General features: G+C 35.9%; 2 protein-coding genes across 2 annotated transcripts; both read right to left on the reverse strand.

Moving 5' to 3' along the window:
* Positions 1-413: 413 nt before the first annotated feature.
* Positions 414-18,106, reverse strand: LOC136801188 (uncharacterized). Its single transcript, XM_067057823.1, has 15 exons — positions 17,870-18,106; positions 16,866-16,914; positions 14,154-14,297; positions 13,198-13,380; positions 12,464-12,642; positions 11,201-11,379; positions 9,802-10,000; positions 7,812-7,944; positions 7,568-7,666; positions 6,982-7,136; positions 6,559-6,805; positions 3,224-3,326; positions 2,920-2,972; positions 1,800-2,039; positions 414-1,018 (listed from the first exon to the last, which is right to left on the reverse strand). The coding sequence occupies exons 1-15, from the start codon at positions 17,885-17,887 to the stop codon at positions 927-929; spliced, it is 2,073 nt and encodes a 690-aa protein (XP_066913924.1). The 5' UTR covers positions 17,888-18,106; the 3' UTR covers positions 414-926.
* Positions 18,107-19,520: 1,414 nt separating this feature from the next.
* Positions 19,521-21,486, reverse strand: LOC136801115 (interleukin-1 receptor-associated kinase 1-binding protein 1-like). Its single transcript, XM_067057736.1, has 3 exons — positions 21,313-21,486; positions 20,409-20,701; positions 19,521-19,824 (listed from the first exon to the last, which is right to left on the reverse strand). Exons 1-3 carry the CDS (start codon positions 21,484-21,486, stop codon positions 19,521-19,523), a joined length of 771 nt encoding a protein of 256 aa, XP_066913837.1.
* Positions 21,487-21,580: the final 94 nt, after the last annotated feature.

A 21,580-nucleotide genomic window follows, 5' to 3' on the forward strand; every position in this document is an offset into this window, starting at 1 on the left:
CGAAAAGAGAGAAAAAATTGCTATAATTTCTGACGTCAGAAATAAAAAATGAGAGAAATGATGTCAACGCATTGTTCATTTTCCTTTGAAAAAGTGACGTCACAATGAATTTTCCTAACGACGGGCAACTCTGGACAATGTAGGCCCGTCGTCATGCGAAAAGAACCAATTGCATTGCGCAAAAAGCCATGTAGCCCGCTTCGAAAAAGTAACCGGTTAACAGTGATTAATAATGGTTAATCATATTTAGACAGTACAAGCTTTTTCTTTAAAAGAACGTTTTGAAGCCTTTAAGGGTTTTCTTATTTCCCGAATTTTGAAAATAGTTGGGGCTAATTTTCTAAGAAACTGCAGGAGGTTTTGAAGTTAGCAAAGCCTAAAATTGTTCTACAACCTTTATTTTTTTGTTGCCTTTAATATATTTTGGTCGTGCAAGTACTATCCGTTTAAAAGATTTAGTAATTACATTTAAATTATTACATTATTCATTTTACATTAAATTACAAATTATATATTAATGTTCTATTAAAATCAATATATCAGAGTCCCAGAGCAACAATAATTCAATGGGTCAAAGTTAAAGACTCGATAGCACCGTAGGATAGTTAAAATTCCTCATTCCCGGAAAAATCTACCAAGCGCATTTCCGCTCCTTTATCGGCCGTACCAGCAAGAATTGCTGCAGGAACGAACCTTGCGTTATTGGGAATGTCCGTCTAACAAAATTGAAGTAGCTTTTCGACCTACCCTGAGTGTTGGTCTTTTTTCCCAGTATTGTAAAGTGGCGATATGAGAAAGTGCGGGAAAAAGAAATTTTGAGCTACTTCCAAGATCCTAATTAGCATCCTATAGCCTGGATCCAGGGAGAGAACATTTGCATCCATCGACACCACAATAATCACGTGACAACCCTTTGTTCCCATCGTTCACATTACATCATATTCAGGTTGGTTGGGCCACAAAAACATTCGAGGCCATGCACCGTCACTCCTTGCTTTGTACAAACCCAAAGATGAAACTTAAATAAAATAATAAAGTTCTTATATAGCTCTAGTCTGTACATACATGCTTTTTTTTATAAGCATTGCACTTATAAGCATATGTAGGCTCAGATATGGGGAAAATTAAGCATATGGCAAGCATTACTTGAGCCTACGAAAAATGTTTTTTTCCTGATTTTGGCTTTTTTTGGCTGGAATTTTACGGATTTTCAGTATTTCCCTAAATTTATGATTTAGATTTAAAGCATCCCCTCAATCATTTTTAAGCCTTATTAAGCTTTCGACCTAAGCATCTCTGAGCCTGTTTTCGGATTTTTGTATGCTTATAAAAAAAAAAAGCATGTGGATCCAATATCTACGGTTAATTTTAAAATTCATCGTCGTCAGGGTCTGTTGTCATCGTATTTTCTGATTTTAGATTTTTCAAACTGACTGCTGCGATGGAGTGTTGTTGAGAGAAGGGAGACAATGAGAGAAGTGTTGTTATTTATAAAACATACTTCATCGTAGAGATCTCCGTACGGGAATCTTTTTATCAAACAGACAATGCGCATAGAGTGTACTACACACTACAAAGCCATAAATGCGAGATACACTCTGGTACAGAGTAATATAGCTCAGGGAATATTAACAAAATAATTCAAATTTCTGAGGATGGAAATCACTAATATCTTCTACAGTCCTGTTTTTAATCTCAGAAGAAACAAACAGTTTCAAATTAGGGGGATAGCTTGGAAACAAGACTCCTCTTTATATGGAAAATCGGTAGAAAAAGATTTTAGGACGGTTTCTACGTACCTCCAATTGACGCACCATCACCATCTTGGGGCGTTGTGTCCAACTGCATGTCATCCAGATTGGTGACAGAAACCATGTTAACGTCAGATAATTTGCTTTGATATTCAGTAAGAGTGACGTAATGAAGAAGGCCGGTTTCCACATGATATTTGCAATGGTATTTTGCAGAATGACACAAACCGTAAAATGAATCTTCTGAAGGGATGAACGCTTTCAATTCGCTGATTTTTGGCGTCATGGCTGCAAAAAATAACAGTAGGGCTTCACGTCACGTTTTGTTGAGCCTCAAAAAGGTTATACATTTGCTTATATAATGCTAGTGATATCAATTATTAAAAACACCCCCTTCTCACAGACGCAGTAGGAATTTTTCAGCCAGTGGGGATAAAAATAACGGACTGAAAGTCGATGATTGGGGACTTAAATTCTTTTGTTTTCAAGTCAGAAAATCCAGTGAGGATGGGAAAAAATTTTCAAGTCAGAAAATCCAGTGAGGATGGGAAAAATAGCACAACATTTGGCATTTTGCAGTGAGGATTTTTTGATTATTCTGAGTGGGGACAAAAATAGGAGGATAATTTTCCATTGGGAACGGGCAATTTCTTTTAGTCGGTTTGTGAGAAGGAGGTGTTTAAAATATTTCCAAATGCCCAAGAACGTTCCATTTCATTTGTATTTGAAATGGTTTGTGGTGACAAGTCTGAACCCAGTGTGAACCCAGCCCACTTACAGAGAAAATACTTGAACACAAATTGAATGGGAATGAAAGTTGAGATTTCTTTGAACACAAATTGAATGGGAATGAAAGTTGAGATTTCATTGATATTCGACATTTTTTACTCTTAACACTCTCCTAGGTATCTTAAATACACGTTTTTTTATAAGAACATCCAACATTTTTGAAGCCTTCGTATGTCCTTTGGGTTTTAAGCCTAAAATGTTCTTAACATGTTCTTTTTTTCACCATTTTTTGAGCATTTTTGTCCATTTTTCTAAGAAATCGAGTATTTTAGAGTCCGCAAAGCCTTAAAATGTTCTTAACATTTTGACCATCGAAGCATTATGTTCTGATATAGTTTGTTCGTATAAACAAAACGTGCGTCTTAAATATTATAATCACCTTTCCACGTGGTTCCATCATCCGTTGAAAGACGGCAGTTTGATTTGAACTTCCTGAAAAAAAGTCAATACCGATTCACATGAAAGTATTAATCAAAAACCTTCACTTTTAAAATTGAAACAGCCGTCGGTTCTTGGCTTCCGAAAAGCTTTGTATTTAAGAAATTTCGCTGCAGCTAAAAGGTGCCAAGTGTGTTCTACCGAAAGAACGAAGACCGTTCAAATGACCAGTAATGACTCCTTGACTTCATGAAAAATATGGAAAATCTGAATTGAAATCCAAAGATTTAACGTACAATACTTACAAATCTTTTGAAGGCGTGCAAACGAACAAAGTAGGGCCTTTTGAAGTAGAAATTTTCAGCATAGATTTCATGGAAATTTTGTCCATTATGTCTTGTGGGAAGGCTGAAAAGAGAATGAGTTTAATAAACATTTTTAACTCGTGATATCCTCTTTATTCTGAACTTTTACGGTAACTTCCGAACAACATTCTCACACTTCACAAATTTTGCAGAGGGAAAGAGAGTAAGTTAGTTATCATTGTTTTTCAAGCAAAATTCCTCCGTTTGCTTTGGTATCTTCATACATATAAAAAGATTTTCCTTTTTAATCCATCTTTAAGAGTCAAAAAAAATACTACAAACGGTAAAGGCAAAAGACCACTGCATCATACAGCAAAGAGGAAGGAGGGAGGAGCCAAAAGATTTTTTTCCAGCCGACACCTTTTATTGTTGAAAGTATTCGCTAAATTTGTTTTCATTGTTCTAGTAATGTGTCTCTATAGTGGGGTTGTCTAGCATAATTTAAGGGAAAAAATAAGATCCAGCTGAAATATTCTCCAGACCTTCTCTATAGGATGGTTATGCCTCAGGAAAAAATCCCCTAAAATCCCACTGGTGGAACATCCTTTTTTTGGGACATTTCGTTTTTCCTCAGGCAAAACCCTAAGGGAAAATTTTTTTGAAACTTTCAAACTCATTTTCAGACATTATCAAGTACAGTATACCATTCGAAAGCTCTCGAAAAACTATATAGAAGACTTTTAAACGAGGCCCGGAATTCCCGAGTTATTTTTTCCGAGTTAAAAAAACCGAGTTAAAAAAAACCCGAGTTATCCCGAGTTATGACGTCATTTTTGGAATTTAGTGACTTCATTTTTAATTTCATAACTCGGTTTATTTTGCTTCCTTTAACTTTCCGAGTTATTTTTCATTTTTTAACTCGGGAATTTTTGCTTCCTTTAACTTTCCGAGTTATTTTCCATTTTTTAACTCGGGAATTTTTGCTTCCTTTAACATTCCGAGTTATTTTCCATTTTTTAAATTAACTCGGGAATTTTTGCTTCCTTTAACTTTCCGAGTTATTTTTCATTTTTTAACTCGGGAATTTTTTCTTCCTTTAGCTTTCCGAGTTATTTTTGAATTTTTAACTTTGGAATTTTTGCTTCCTGTAGCTTTCCGAGTTATTTTCCATTTTTTTTGGCTTGTAAAAACAGCCAATAGTTCCAATAAGGGTCACAAAATCCCGAAATAATCAGTTTTTTCCTCAATTTTTGCGGCACATACCCGTCAGCTCGCAACCCTAGTATCCCCGGGGCTTCTATAAAGCCGAACGGGTCTTACACGATCCCTCCATTGTTTTTCAATAACACAAGGATGTGCCAAGCCAAGGGCGACTTTTCTGCTTCTAAAAATTTTCTCACGTAAATTTAGTGTTCATTCATTCGCTTACGTTACGGGGTTTGATGTTCGAATTATTTTTATAAAAAGACGGGGGTAAACATTCGAATAACAATATACCTTCAGGTCAACATTTAAAGACTTTCCACTTTGAAAAAGTAGCGTATTTGACCCCCGGAATGTTTTTTACTCGCAAGTCTAATTAGAGCCTTATGACACAAAAAGATTCGATTCATAATTCGAATGTTTTGCAAAGGTCACATGCGTGCGGGAAACTTTCGAATGTTTTTCTGTAAGTTGATTTGGTGAGTGTGTGCACTCTGGACAGTTTTGTTTATTTATTTTTTAACATCTCTCATAAAAATCTACGAATAGTCTGTGAAATGATTGATTCAAGAATCGTTGGTGATTCATTCAAATTTTTTACAGCGAAGGGGGATGGACTCAGTGAATTTTTCTGAGAATCTTGTCATGTCACTTACAGTATTCTTTAATGAAATAGGGAGGAAATATGAATTTTGAAATAGCTTTACCTCATCACTTACCTGCAGTATTTTTTGAGATTTTATTTATGCTGTAATATTTTTGAAGGGTTTTTCTAGCAGGTTTTAACTTCAGTTCTTGCTTTTCAATTATTCACTTGTTTGTTGATTATTCATTTTATTAAGCAAGTTAAGGTTTTTCTAGTTGGTAATGGATGGTTATGTCTTTGATTTAGGTTGGTATGGCCCGGGGGGGGGGGGGTACTAGGTTTGCGAGGTGACGGGTATGTCCGAGCCAAAAATCGAAAATCGACCCTTTGAGAGACAAAATTTTGGTGATTTTGGGACCCTTTGAGAGACTTTTTCCTAAATTTTGGTCCATTTTTTCCAAATTTTGGTTTGATTTTCACCAAATTTTGGTCAAAATTTTTGGAAATCGTGACCCTTTGAGAGAGAAATTTTTGATTTTCGTGATTTTGGGACCCTTTCAGAGACTAACTTTTGAATTTGTACCCCTTTGAGAGACTTTTGAGGAATGAGAAAAGGTACCCTTATGGCTCGCACATACCCGGCACCCATTTTGCCTAAGTACCCCCCCCCGGGGGTATGGCAAGGTATGGGATCAATAGATTAAAACTGGTGTTTTTTTTATGAAGAAAAATAACTCGGAAAGCTAAAGGAAGCAAAAATTCCCGAGTTAAAAATTCAAAAATAACTCGGAAAGCTAAAGGAAGCAAAAACTCCCGAGTTAAAAAATGGAAAATAACTCGGAAAGTTAAAGGAAGCAAAAATTCCCGAGCTAAAAAATGGAAAATAACTCGGAAAGTTAAAGGAAGCAAAATAAACCGAGTTATGAAATTAAAAATGACGTCACTAAATTCCAAAAATGACGTCATAACTCGGGATAACTCGGGTTTTTTTTAACTCGGTTTTTTTTAACTCGGAAAAAATAACTCGGGAATTCCGGGCCTCCTTTTAAACGGGTATAGCCGATTTCATTACCTAACTCAAGATAATTCACGCAGAAGATGCTATATATGGTCAATTTTAGACCAAAATGTGGCGAAAAGTGGAACTTGCGCATGAAATTTTTCAAAAAACTTCGCCCTTAGGATTTTGCCTGGGGACAATAGAAATTGCACAAAAAAGGGATATTCCACTAGTGGGATTTTAGGGGATTTTTTTCTGAGGTATAAGCATCCTATAGAGAAGGTCTGGTGAAAGGTTCAGCTAGACATTATTTTTTTCCTACAAACAGCCTGTATTTTTGTAACACGACCACACTACTAGTGAAATTTGGTTTGTTTTGTCTTTTGTCTTTTAGGATTTTGGGTTGTTAAAATTCATTGGTCATTTGATTGTTGTCATATGATGTGAGAAATGTTTTAATTTTTGATTAGCTTCTTCAGATATAAAAGTAGTATTTTTTCTTCCAGTTTTGATTTGGTTCAAAACAACTAAAACGAAAGGTTTTACCATGGAGGAAAGAGAATACTTGATTGCAAGTGTTATCCAAAGATGGCTCCTTCTGCTGGAGCAGTTGACGAATGGTGCCATCCTCATTGATGGTCAGACATGAATAATACGTTAAAAAAGGGTCATCATATATATTGTGATCACGGTTGAATATCAGCGTCTTCTTCTGTGTCAACCCAAAGTTATCTGATTTATGGTTGGGAGGTGGGTCACCGATCAAAAGTTTGCCTCTCTGTCCATACACCACCTGTAAGGGATGGGAATCTTGTTATGAAACTTGGAATAAAAATGTACTGGGTGGAAAATTAGCGGGGGGCGGCTATTAGGTACCGGAGAGTACATAGCATTAGAAGTTGCAATAGTTGCTAGGAAACAAGTGGAGATTGCCAGTTCAGTAAGAAGTCTACAGTTCCGGTTACTAACCTTTCCGGACGGCGAGTGAATGAGATTCATCGATCCGGACCCCACAGGTGCGAAATGGAAAGCTTCTTTGCAAGAAGAAGTCAACACAACATCTGACGTGCTTGTGTTCAATGACCAACAACGACCGGTCGCTTTTTCTTTGATCCTTCGTCCACCTGAGAATAATGATTATCGAACAGCTAAGAGCGCCTAGTCTAACTATTAAGATGGGTCTTAGAAATGAGCACCTAGTCTAACTATTTATTAAGATGAGTCTTAGAAATGAGCGCTCAAAGTCGGTTGTTTGGCCGAGTGACCATAAGCTTATATACTCATTGAGAGTCGGCGAAAAGTGATTTTATCAATACATAATTATTTACGCGCAAAACATATCTGCAAAATCACTAAGAAAAGAATTAAATTTGACTGTTGTTGTTGTTGTTGTCTGGAAAGTTTCTAAATAACCAACTGTATTTTAGTAAATGTATATAAAATACCGATTATGGCCAGGTTATGGAATTATGGCGTACAAAAGGCCGCGGCGTGGAGCTGAACTGATTAAATCGTGAATCACGTCGAAACTTTTACGGTTTAAATCTTGAAATACCTTCGAAATCGAACTGTGATTCTACAAGAGACTTTGTGCCAGGAATTGGTCCTGACGTCTTATTGTTAAAGCCCATCGAAGTGCAATCCCAATCGTTCCCTGCAAAATGAATGAATGAATGAATGAATGCATGGAATTAACGAAAAAGATATATTAATAAATTAATTTATGAAAAATGAATCGATGATTGATTGGCTGTCAAAGTACCGAATAAAAGCGAAATAGCCGGTAGACGTAGACGAACCTTTGCAGAAAGTGACGTCAATGAAAGTTTTGTGAAGAACTTGGTTATTCCACGCCACAAACCCATCATAGGCGTGGTACATGCTGATTATAGGGTTGCAACTCCGGTACCGATTTTGAGTGGCTTCAGCGATCTAATGAAAAGAATCGGACAGAAAAGAAGTTTCTGTGAACTTTAAATCTAAATAATTGCGTATCAAATTTAGGCAATATTTAAAAGTATTATCATAATTGTTTGCACGTGTTGTCTCTTTAAAGTTACTGTACTCAAAACCATAGTTCCAAAACACCCCCAGTCTCACAGATCCTTTGGGACCCCTTCCCACTGGAAAAATATCGTCCCAGTAGACCATTATACTCCAATTTTTGTCCCCACTGAAAATCAAATAAACCAATCCTCACTGCAAAATATTAAGCTTTTTTCCCCATCCAACCTGAATTTTCTGACTTAAAAACAATGGAATTGAAATCCCTAGCCATAAAAAACATTGGAATACCAATTCCCATTGAGTTTCAGTCCGTGACTTTTACCCCAACTGGCTACCGTGAAAAGCACAGGCCGAAATCATAAATCGACCTGTGCCGACCAATCGAAATTCTATTCAGCGCGCAAACAATGCAGAGAAAAGGAACCATGACGACCATCCAAGATCTTGGATAAAGTTCAAAGTTGATATTTTTTTTCATGTTGTTGAAAACACAACTCAAAAATGTCATCAACGCTTTAGTTAAAAAAAAAAGCTAGTGATAGAGAATCATAACAAAGATTTGTCTATTATTTTGATTCCATTGAAGTAACATTACCGTAGTTAATAGTTTAGTAATTACTGTTATGAATTTGGGAAGCATCTTTTGAAAGAAACTCATTTCAATTACACTTGGAGCTTTCTGGGGAATTCGTCAATAGTAAACATGAATACTGATATAAGTCTGCTAGACATTAATCTATACTAGCCGGTACCCGGCGTCGCACGCCGGTTAAGCTGTAGCTGAACGCACTAAAAGTCCTTTGGATGTTGAAGCTGGCTTAAAAAACGATCAAATTAATAAAAAGATATCTTCAAAGTTTGACTCATCTAACCCTCCCCCGGAGATCGTTTTCTCGCTTCGCTCGCATTAAATACGCCGTCCAGTTTTAGACAATTTGAGAAAATGTCATGGTAAAGAGGAGTGAAATGTAGAAATGACAATTCTTTAGGAAAAAGCGGGAAAGCCACAAAGAATAGTGCAACTTTGTTTTTATCAGATTTAAAAAGATAAATAATAAGTTAATTCTTAATTGCTTTTTGTAAACCCTTGTCATAACTTTTCGAAATTAAACATGTAAAATGACGTATATAGTTTTTAACAGTATCAACCACTTGAATGTTTTTATATGAAGAAATAGATGGACTAATTTCTTCTCTTGCTTTTTATCGCCCTTTGAATGCTATTATTGTTCGACAAACTTTTCAAATTTATGTTTTGATTTACATTTGAAATGTTCTTTTCTATAAAAGAAACTTGTTTTGTTTTGAAAAGAATTCGAAAATCATTAATAAATACGATCGTTAAATACATTCGAAAACATTTCAAACAAAAGAAAAGAGAAAAACAGGATCGGGCATCGCTTGGCAGAAATTAAAATTACTAAATGTAAATGGGCCTTAAATTTCAAAACAAAGGCTGAAATAAAGTCTAAACCAGGCTCTATCTGATCTGCCAATCAAAACAAACTTATTGAGAACAAAACATTGCTTGCGAAATCTTTTGCAAATGGCGCGAATCCGATAGAACAAATTTGTGGAGCAAGAGACTAAAAGTCATAATTCTAAAACACAAACAAAGAGAAAACGAAAGTGGTGACACACAGACACACAAAGCACCGCTATTGATATATAGTCTATATATTAATAGCGGTGCTTTGTGTAGGGGGAGCCGTTTGAAAGCATTGCAGATCATGACAAAAGAAGCTGATGGAAAACAAAAGGTGGTTGTTCATCATAGCATACCTTAATGATCAGCTTTCGCTTGTTCAAATCTGTTTCCAATTCAAAAACGTTTCGACATAGTTGAGAGTGGTACATCTTTTGAAGACCACGAGTCAAATCAATTTGTGGAGGGAAAAAAACGGTGAGTCTGATGTGATGAGTGTAACCGGCTCCTCCTACTTCTTCATCTATCACCACCACTCTGAACGTCATTCTCGAGCTACATGTTGACAAAACCAAAGTAGATTACCTTGTCGGAGGAAATTTCGTCGGAAAGTAATTTCTTCAACCAAAAGTTTTCGTCGACTTAGCTCTAGTTTAGACGGCCCACTTTTCACCCTGCCTATTCTAATTGTTTGAGCAGGAAAAAGTGAACACAAAGTTGGAGTTAAAATCTTTGCTTGAAAAGGGTTGAAAGAAGACATTGAATTGACGTCAAAAGAGGGCAATGCATTGACATTAAACAGCCAACTTTATGGCCACTTTAATTAACAATTAGAATAGACTTATATTTTATCACCGAACAAATCTTTTCGTCACTTTTGTGCGACGAATTTTCCACCGATAAAAGGTACAAGATTGAAATAATGTTAACATAGGTTTGTTTTATATTTTTCAGGGGCTCTTCCAAGTGTCATTAAATTTGTGATAGTATTTTCCAGACAGGAGGAAATTCAAAAGAATGATAACTTCAAGGCATGGTACGAGATGGAGTTTTTACAAGCTCTTATTTGATTTGGTTGGTTGTTAACCAGTAATAAAACAATTTTGTTACTTTTTCTAAAGAACACGTCATTTTTATTACTTCAAATGACGAAATAATTATTAAAGTATCTTATAAAAACTCCATGTCATCTGCAAGACATCATCAGTATAAAGTGCTTTTTTAAAGACAGCAATTCTATACCACCAACCACTCTTTGAACTACTTATCTGCAGTAATAACTTTTCAGTTTACATTTTTTATACACCACCCTTTGCAAGTCTTTTTTTCCAAAAATTAGTCCAAATCTATGAAAATTTTTTAAATTCTGCTTTTATTGAAAAAATGTGTTTGATTAGGTTGGCAAGGATATGAAAATTTTCAAATCCCTTGTTTGAAAATTGTAGAATAGTAAATATGAAGATTGCAGCTAATAAAATCACGGTGGAAGTTTGACCTTTATATACCCTGGGACACTGTCTATCGATCATGGCGAAGCAAAATCTGAGCGGAGTTTTTTGAAAGTGGTAACCTAATGGTACCCCACTACTCGCAATGTTGGTTAAAAATGGAAAATTTCATTGAATTATAAATTGACCTACTTCCAGTAGCGTTACCATTAGGGTACCACTTTTCTAAAAACTCCGTTCAAAGATGATGGCGGTTATAGCTTGGTATATAAAGGTCAGAGAATTTTGGGAATTTTTCCTGCTTTACCCTGGGAAATCATATTTGATGAAATGTTGTGATTGGCCATCAACCTGGATATCATGTTCCGTTGATGCAGCTTTCCGGTAGATTTTCTGGTGCACGAAATAAGCGGAACCGATCTCCTGCTGCGTCACCTTGACAACTACAGATGCGTATATATTTGACGATTCTGGTGTTGTCAAGAACTGAAAAATGATGAAATTAGTCAAGGTGATGTTGATATTTGTAAAAAAAAAGAAGGAAATATTAGTTATAAATAGCAATAGAATGCTATTGTGGCCCCGAAATTGGCTGACCTGTTTCCATCCATTTAGTTTTATGTTTTTTTTTAAATCCATGAGCAATCACAAAATCACTTTTATGAAAAGTAGAACTAAAAGATTGCAAAAGTTTCTGTTGGTCGAAAATTAAAAAATGTTTTTTTTCACTTTTTTTCTGACCCAGCCGCAGAGGGTTCATCTATATTATTGTTATTATTATTATTATACAGATTTACAAGCTACAATTAAGGTCATAATATATTGAGAATTTTGGTTATTTTAACGTTTTTCAAGATTTAAAGTTCTGACGAGAAAGTCGATTTTTGGCTATCTTTTTAATTTAATCGAATATTTCAATTTGAGAGGGGTTGGCAGACTTCCAGGCTATATTCTGAGTCTTATTGGACTATTTTTGAACATTTGGATCCTCAGATCCTAAGGTCCTAAGTCTTAAGTCTCACGTTAAAACTCATAGTTAAAACTCTATACCCTTCCAACCTACTTTAGAGCACTTACAAATCGATTGTGGTTCAAAAACTTCCCGGTGGATTTCCCTTTTTTCTCAAATATTATGACCTTGATTGTAGGCTCACAGTGGGCCTCTAACCGAAATATATGGTTCATCATAAAGAAAATCAAGTTGACCGCTCAAGCTATCAAACGTTGTTTGGTTATATATTCCCACTTGTAAATCAAGATTTGTTCGTTAGTAGTTTATACCAGGGCTTACTTCATACTGTTTGTATATAAAAGTTATCTTTAAAGTTCTATTTCAATGATCTTAGTTATCAAAAATAGCAAAAACAAAAATTTTCCGGCCGGCCGAATGAGAGCTTTTTTCCTTCACCCGCATTCCGTAAACACTACATTTTTTTATTTTCGCCTTACAAGATTCCACCTGTTGCGAAAAAGGAATTCTTCTTTTTCATTCCATCTGAGGACATGTTAGGGTGAAAGTGAGAACAACTATCAACAAAAAAAAGGCTTGAAATGGTTCATTGTCATTAACCTTATAAGCGCTTCGATAGCCAGCAAAGACAGAGTCATTTTCAAACCTCCCCAGAACATCTCTTCGAACCATTCGGTCTACTATACCACGTCCTTTTTCAGAAATTTCATAATTTTCCTCCATTCGTAATTCAGGAAGATTAGCATTCGTTTGGGATTTCAATACAGAGACTTCTAAAGCTAAAAAAAGAAGCAAAAAGTGAGAGTTATTAGTTATTGTCACCTCCAACAAACATCTGATCTGTAAATCACATTATATGAAACACAATATAGTGCTACCATTCTTACTTTTATAAAGGTAAACAATTAGTTAGGGTACATAACAAGTACCTTTCCTTTGAAGTACAATAATTGATGATGAAAAGGTAAACACGTCAGTTTCTCTTAGTTCTAGAAATTCCAACCTTTGTAGTAACAAGATTTTTCAACGGTTTAGGTCAAACAGGTACTGACAGTGCTCGATATTGGAAATCGGAAAATTTTAGCGTCAAAAATAGAGGAAAAAAATGGAATTTTGTGAATTTTGGGACCGTTCCCGAGACTTTTTTCATAAAATTTCGCCTTTTTATGGATATATATTGCAGTTTTTGTCTTTTTTGTAACCCTTAGGGGGGAGGGGCTGAAATTAGATATTGTGATGTTTACTTCGACCCTTGGAGGGACTTTGAAGGTCCGAAAAAGGCACCCTTAAGGGCGGCACAAGCCCCAGGGGCTCGAAATACGTAGAAAACTTACGATAACGTGCTTGTAAAGTTCCGAAATTCTTTTCCATGGCGAGAGCGTTGACCTTGACTGAGAAAGGTTGGTCGACAGACTGGTGAACATTTCGAAAATGCATCGTAGATTGTAAGGCGACAACATTGCCTGCAGACCATCCCATGTTTTGATTTGACAAGGATTCTACTCGCATGAAAATCGCTGAAAGATTATCGATAATTCTGGTTTGATTTTAGGATTTCAATGCGAACGTAGTGCAAAGGTAGAGCACCCCACTACAGAACGCAAGGCCGTGGGTTCAATCCCTGGCCGAATCATACCAAAGACTTCGTACTTAGTAAAAATGATACCTCGATGCCTCTCGCTTGATGCAATTAAAGGGAAGCATGGAGGGAAAGTAGGAGCAATCCAGGGAGCAATTCGCTACCTTTGGGAGATATACTTATTGAAAAGATTTACTCCGTTGCATTAGATATTAAGAGAACATTTTTCATTTCATTTCACTCGAAACTTTGAGCAAGAAAATGAACGGATTCCTTTCTCTTCACTGACTCTCATCGGAAAGCATGAAATATACTTTTTTTTTAATTGAGCTTCAGTTATTTTTTCCAAAAATATCCCCCCTGTGTATCTAGTAAGTGACGGAAGGTTTGATAAGAAAATGAATTATATTTGCCAAGCAAGTGTTGATTGGTGGTGAATGAAACAAATGTAGCTATAGAAGATTTTTAAGATATTAAGAAATGTGCGATGGAGAGGGTCGACTATCAACAACAATTTCAAAATTGATGTCAAGTTTCTGGATGGGTAGAGAGGACGCTTTAACAGAGGATCCCACTGCAACAAGTTTATCGTATGAATATTAATCTAATTCACTTAGACATTTTCTGGACTGGAATTTCACTTGCAATTAATTGATGGAGTAAATAACTTAGAAAAGGAGATCAGAATAAAAGAAGTAGAAAATCCCTCACCTGAAGGTGTGCAGTTGTATTTGTACGATGATGAAGGTCCGATGCAAGTTTCATCGGGACACGTCCGCGTGCGACGTTTACGGGGTCTGACGGCGTACTCGTAACTGAAACAATCTCCGTACTCCGACCAACTTCCCCATTGAGCTGATAATGAAGAGAAAAGAAGTTAAAAATGATTTATTGACAGTGTTTTGTTAAAACACCAAATTTGCATGGAGAACAGATTATTTTAATGGGATAAACTTTCGCGGGGATTTAATTTCGCGGTTGAGCCTATCCGCGAAATTCAAAAATTTCGCGGGACTTAATTTCGCGGGTTGCATTATTGGGTGGCAATATTTTTACGATTTTGTGAATTTTACTGTCAAATCATACATGTTGGTTGTTGAAATACACATTATTTGCGCCTCTTTGATGCAAGTAACCATTCAAATAGTATTTATTTGACAGATTTTGGGTTTTGTTTAGATGAGGCCCTTCCAAATTTCCATTGGGATTTAATTTCGCAGAATTTCGCAGATGACACCCAAATCCGCGAAATCCGCGAAATTTAATCCCCGCGAAAGTTTATCCTATTAAAGTACGTCATTATAGCCGAAATAAAAGTAGCGCACTGACTCTGGCCTTGACCATTGTCTACCAATTGTTTATTGATTAGGCAAATGGCAAAAAATCTAATTTCCTCCGGAAGAATTGCTGGAGGATTTGGCGAATTTGGGACAAGCTGGAGTTTTTACAAGATAGAGAAATGCTGAATTTTGCAGAACAGGATCAATTCATCCTTTCTTACTACAATGTTCAAAATTACAAAGTTACAGTCATTGAAATACTGAATATATCGAAATTCTATCAAAAAAAAATACACCATACTCAAGTCCCAAAGTCCCAAATTGAAATACATCAACTTTCTGAAAGAATTTTACACGTCAACCCAAAGTCCCGAGGTCCCGAAGTCCCGAATTGCAAAATATCGAAAATCTATTTAAAAAAAAATCACACCATACCTATGTCCCGAAGTCCCGAATTAAAATGCATCAACTTTCTGAAAAAAATATTACACCAACCCAAAGTCCCGAGGTCCCGAAGTCCCGAATTGAAGTATATCAACTTTCTGAAAAAATTTTTACACCAACCCAAAGTCCCGAGGTCCCGAAGTCCCGAATAGCAAAATATCGAAAATCTGTAAAAAAAAATCACACCATACCTATGTCCCGAGGTCCCGAAGTCCCGAATTGAAATAAATCAAATTCAGAGAAAATAAATATTACACCAACTTAAAGTCCCGAGGTCCCGAAGTCCCGAATTTCAATAAATCAAATTTCAGAAAGAAAAAAAAATTGCACAAACCTAAAGTCCCGAGGTCCCGAAGTCCCGAATTTCAATAAATCAAATTCTATCAATTAAAAATTACAACAACCTAAAGTCCCGAGGTCCCGAAGTCTCGAATTTCAATAAATCAAATTCTATCAATTAAAAATTACACCAACCTAAAGTCCCGAGGTCCCGAAGTCCCGAATTGCAAAATATCAAATTTCTGAGAGAGAAAGTTTCCACCCATGTCTCGTCTTAATTGATTTATACCCCTACTCTTTTCATACTATCTCTGCCACCTCCCTTTACATCCATCTCACCCCTTTCTCACCCTCCCTTTGCATCTATCTCACCCCTGTCTTCATGTATATCTCTGTCCCCTCTTTACGCGTCATCTCATCCTTATTTCGTGTTTCATCAATCATTTATTCAAGCCCCTCTTTTTGCTTGAGTTTCATCCCACCCGTTTTCTTCTTTGTGTGAATATTTCACCATGCCTAATTCAACAATCCGATCCCCTGTCTCACCATGTCTATTCAATTTATCATTCATTGTCTGTGCCCCTCTTTCACCCCACCCCTTTTGATAGATTTCCAATCTTTCTTTATGTGAAATTCACTAAACCCTCCCCTCTTTCCACTCGAGTTTCCCCCAACTTTATGTGGAAATTACACCCTTGTCTATTTCATCAATCACCCCTGCCCAATCAAATTTAATCAATCAGTCATTTCCCCCGGTCCTCTTTCTACTTGAGTTTTCATATTTCCATTGGGACTTCGGGACCTTGGGATTTTTGATTGGGGTAACTTTTTTTCAGACTATACTTTGGTAAATTTCCATTCGGGACTTCGGGACTTTAGGTTGGTGTAATTTTTTTTCTCTGAAATTGATTTATTGAAATTCGGGACTTCGGGACCTCGGGACTTTAGGTTTGTGTAATTTTTTTTCTCCGAAATTTGATATATTTCAATTCGAGACTTCGGGACCTCGGGACTTTAGGTTAGTGTAATTTTTAATTGATAGAATTTGATTTATTGAAATTCGGGACTTCGGGACCTCGGGACTTTAGGTTGATGTAATTTTTTTTTGATAGAATTTTGACATATTTCAATTCGGGACTTCGGGACTTTAGGTTTGTGCAATTTTTTTTTCTCTGAAATTTGATTTATTGAAATTCGGGACTTCGGGACCTCGAGACTTTAAGTTGGTGTAATATTTATTTTCTCTGAATTTGATTCTGAACTTATTCTGTTTTTGCATTCTGTGAAATACACATCAAAAATCATGGCCAACGTTGTAAAAACTCCAGCCCATCCGCGAATTTTAGGGTTATAACAATAGAAATGTCAAAAATTTTCCTCCTAAGCTGGATGGGAGAGGATGACTTGAAAATACTCTGACCTTCTGCTGCATGAACTGTGACGATGAAGAACGATAACACGATCTGGATCTAGAGAAAAAGTTCTTCGTTTCACATTAAGTGCGTTACTTTTGGCGGACATTAAATTTAGAATAAAAATTTCGAAAATGGGCTATTAAAGGAAGAAATTTTGGCGGAAAGTTGTGATTTTTCACATAATTCTCTTTTTGTTAAATTTGGCGGGGATTTAATTTGGCGAATTGCCGAATTTGGAAATTTAGGCGAGGATTTAATTTGGCGAATTTTGGCAAAATTCGCCAAATTTAATCCCCGCCAAAATTTATCCACTTAAGGTATTTTTTCCTCCATCCGCCAAATTAAATTCCCGCCAAAAATATCCTGCAACTGCCTTATTAAATTCCCTTCAATTTAATTTTTCCAGCCATCCGCCAAATTAAATTCCCTCTGAAAAAACTTTTTCGGCCATCAGCCAAATTAAATTCCCGCCAAAATTTCTTCCTTTAAGGTATATTTCGCCACACAAATCAAATACGGACTATGATCAAATTCACGGCAAATTTTATAAAAGTATGAAAATGACTCCTGTTTGGAAAAGTCATAGTCATTCTTATGCATCCTTACTAAACCTTAAAAATTGATCGTTCGCCAAATTAAAATCAATGCAAAAAATTACACTTTGACAATCCGCCAAATGAAATCGACCTCAAAATTAATTCACCTAAAGAAATAATGTTAAACATTGGAATCAAATGTTTTGGTATTAGAATTGAAGGGGTCAATGATGGTGGTGTAAATGCATTTGAAGTAAATTGCTTTTAGACCTTGGAATTGATCGGAAGTGCTGATGATAAAAGTTGTAAAGATTCTTATTTATTGATCGTATCTGATACGTCAAACAATGGAGAGCCTTATCCAGCAGAACAGTCTTAATATACTTTTAAACCCCTCAAGATTAAAATGTTGATGACGAAAAGGTATAACTGCGGATGCAATCAATCAATCAATCAAAATAATATATCGGTACCTTTAAGACGTTGACCATACTCCCAAACGAAACTTTGTCAACCAATCACAGAAGAGAAACAATGTCTACCAACCAGAGTCAACCAACGTCTACTGATGCATTCTCAATATTTTTTCTTTCTTTTCACTTCAAAATAATTCTGCTCCTTTTGAAAAACCCTTCCTTCAGGGTTCATGAACAATATTTGTTTTCGAAGAAATGCCATTTTTCAATTTTCCTTTTATTTCCTTCCTGATAAAAAATCAGAAAATTTGAATACCAAAGAAAGCTGGAAAGAGACCGTTTCATAGAAAACGTCACGAGCAAAGCTTACCTCGTTTTGAAGACATTGCTATGGTGATTGATTCCAAGCGAAGTTCACGCATTTTCTCTGTTGTAAAGGTAACATTTGAATACTTAAAGGATAAATCACCTTGGTAATGGTTCCAAAACGAGGCAGTCGTAATAATTTATAAAAAGACTGAATTTATTCTACATTTGAAATAAATAAAGGAGACAGCATTGGGTAAACGTTTTCTATTTTTTGTAGGAGAAGCAAGTTCCTCCTGTCGTTGACATCTTTTATATTCGGAAAATCCGGAACATAAACATATTTTCGCAGTAAAGTCATTCTGTTTCTCAAGGGGGGGAGATGTTTTCCATCGCCCTTGCATAACTTTTCATCTAGGAAAGCTTTAGACTTGAAACTTGGCAGAAATGGTCTCTACCATAAAAAGAATTCATAATTCTGTTTTGATTTTCCGAAAGCCAAATAAAATATCTTCAATGTGCAGGTTTTAAACAAACTGATAAAATTAAGGTTTAAAATCTATGCTGAAGATGAGCGAATTTTTTTCTAAAAACAATGACGTCAGTTTTGATGACGTCATTAATTTTTTAAATGTTTTAAATTTTTTCTAAGAGGTAATATTGATACCTTAAAACCTGTCAAAATTTGAAGTTAATTGGATTCATGTATCAAAAGTTATAGTAAATTTTAAGATTTTAAGATTTTACAGGATTTTAGCTGGATTTTATGGCATGCCTGCACAAAAAAGTCATAAAACTCAATCTAGTTAGTGTATAATTGTAAAATTTGGTATACATGTTGCTAATAAGATTATATATTAAAAGTTAAAAACTTTCAGATTGCCAAATAAATTTTTCGGAGAGCTATTAGCATAACAGCGCCAGGGTGGCGGAAAATACCCCCTTTTTTGTGGGACGAGATGGAGTTTTTACAAGCTCTTATTTGATTTGGTTAGTCGCTAGCCAGTAATAAAACAATTTTGTAACTTTCTCGTTAAGGTTCAAACGAATGCAGATCAGGCTGAAAGAAGTCAAAGTTTAATAAATAATTAATCATTCTACATGAATGATGGCGCTTCATCTTGTGCGTGGCAAAACGAATTTAGACTTTCGATTCCAAGAAACAATTTCAGTCAGCCGATTCCCTTTCCTGGGCTTTATCGAGTTATCTTCGAACATCGAACAAGCAGCCACATAAAAACAACATGTAGACCAATCACTATTTCTTTGACACTGAATCAGAACCTTTTAGATGAAAGCTCATCATGTAAGCATGTATTTACTATGCCAAATTGTCTCATAAGTTAGTTCAGAGTGTGGATTCAATAAATCAATCAAAAAGTCGTCCAAATTGTGCAAAATTTTATTTGGTTTGGTTCGATTTTCGAGTCCTTTCTTTACACTCGAACTCCATGTAAACATTCACGGAAACATTGACCGTGCCATCCGCTATTTTGCGTTGAATAGAAGAGATTACGTGATCGAAAGCATGTTTGTCCGACGTTAAGTGATGAGCATTCGGTTCGTGCGAAGTTGAATTCCCAACGATTTCTGAAGTGTCTTCTTCGCGCACTGTGACAGCTGAACCGAGCGTTTGATTCAGGTATTGCGCAATCGATAGAGCTTTTGTACGACAATTTCTTACCGCGTTTAAACACGCTTGTCTCCTAGAAATCCAAAGAAGATTAAATAAATTAAAATTATCCCCTCGCATGGCGAGATACTAAACTAAATATAAATATATCTCCTATATAGCTGCAGCGATTCAAATATCAGTTAGGAATATCTTTTCAACAAAGGGTCAAATTCGCTGTTGTGCTAGTCAACGAAATTTTAAGATTTCACAGGACTTCAATTTTGCAGATGTCACTGTTGACAGATAAACTTTTTTGTGCCATTTTACAAACTTTACATGATGGTTGTTGAATATGCTTCTTTTATATTTTCAAAAGTGGTCTGTCTGTTTTGGTAAAAGTGAAAGTTAGTTTTTTCTTATTTCCAATTTTAGTATAATTTTTTCTATATTTACATAATTTTTTTACTATACTAAACTTTTCTATTTTTAGCTGCGATCTAGGAGTCTGGATTGAAGGTGTGAATTTTATGGGTAGGTGGGACCTGAGTTTTTAGGTGGGACCTGGAACCCACTATGGTCTAGAGCACACTATGGTTTGCTGACATTTTCATATTCCATAGATCAGGAATGGAATGGTATTCAATTAAAGTTTTTTAAAACGCTTACAATAAATACCTGAGGTCAGAGATTTTTTCAGGTGAAACATAAAACACTGCTTCAGATACTCGGATACTAGTTTCCAGTTTCTCTACTAAGAAGCTGACCACTTTCTCATAAGTGTCTGTATCATGGAACACAACACATACTTCTGCTGACATGACAAATTTATTCTCGTTGCTGTCCGAAGATGTTGTAGAAAGGAGGGAATGGGCCGAGTATTGTTTTTCGGACACAGAATGATTACGTAATGTTTGTTTGATGTAATCAACACGCCTCGTTGTGCTCGATTTCGCCTCTTCGGATGTGCTCTAGAAATGGAGGGTTATGAGTCGCTTAACATTAACACAAACTAAACTAGTAAAATTCATACTATCTAAGCCTGAGGTTAAAGCACTGACCTTTATAAGTATATCCATGGACCAAGCTATATCTGCTATCTTCAATCGAAGTTTTTTTTGAAGGGGTACCCGCAAAGAAGCCATTGCAGTATTAAAAATAAACGTATAATAACGACGCTACATCAGCAAAAGTATTCGAGGGAAAGTAGACCTAGCGTCGTCGATGCATTTACATTGCTATTGAGTAGCGCCGCCATCAGGGTACCACTTTTCAATAAACTCCGATCAAAATTTTAGCTTGACAGGGATTGAGAAACTTGGTCCAGGGTATGTAAAGGTCAGTTAAGGTGGGTTAAGGGTAATACCAAATATTCAGTTCTGTAAAGTCAATAGTGCAGGAAATTTCAGTTAGATCGGTGCATTTTTGCCAGCCTGCCCCAAAGTTTGGAGTTTTGTAGTGGACACACATAGATACGCAGAGAGACATGCTCAAACTTTATCTCAGTAAAAAGTCAAAATTTTCAAAGTGATAACAAGAAGTAGAGACAGGGAACGAGCGATGAAAACAGAAATAGACATACTTTACTACTTGAACAGGAGATAATACATTTGATTCGATCAGGGTTTGAAGAAGCCGTTCCAACGTCTCTTAACATTAACAATCGTTGTCCATTGGCTGTCTGTGTGAGTTGTGGTGGAGAGTCTTCTTTAGTTTGAAGTTGTGCAAACAGTTGACTCGGACTCTCCAATGCCATTGTTTTGTTCCAGGGTTTCTTTCTAACTTTTTACATTTTGTTCATGCTTTTCACTGAAACAAAACAAATCGATTCTTGTTAATAAAAAAACCCT

This window comes from Clytia hemisphaerica, unplaced genomic scaffold (assembly GCF_902728285.1).
Source record: "Clytia hemisphaerica strain Z4C2 unplaced genomic scaffold, Clytia hemisphaerica genome assembly, whole genome shotgun sequence".
NCBI classification, from domain to species: domain Eukaryota; kingdom Metazoa; phylum Cnidaria; class Hydrozoa; order Leptothecata; family Clytiidae; genus Clytia; species Clytia hemisphaerica.

Coding starts and splice junctions, on each gene's coding strand:
- LOC136801188 (XM_067057823.1), bottom strand. Junction 13,381..14,153: donor ATACAACTGCACACCTTCAG/GTGAGGGATTTT, acceptor ATAATCTTTCAG/CGATTTTCATGCGAGTAGAA. Junction 3,327..6,558: donor AGTATTCTCTTTCCTCCATG/GTAAAACCTTTC, acceptor TTCTCTTTTCAG/CCTTCCCACAAGACATAATG.
- LOC136801115 (XM_067057736.1), bottom strand. CDS start 21,486: ATGGCATTGGAGAGTCCGAGTCAACTGTTTGCACAACTTCAAACTAAA. Junction 20,702..21,312: donor TCTCCTGTTCAAGTAGTAAA/GTATGTCTATTT, acceptor CTCCATTTCTAG/AGCACATCCGAAGAGGCGAA. Junction 19,825..20,408: donor GAAAAAATCTCTGACCTCAG/GTATTTATTGTA, acceptor TTGGATTTCTAG/GAGACAAGCGTGTTTAAACG.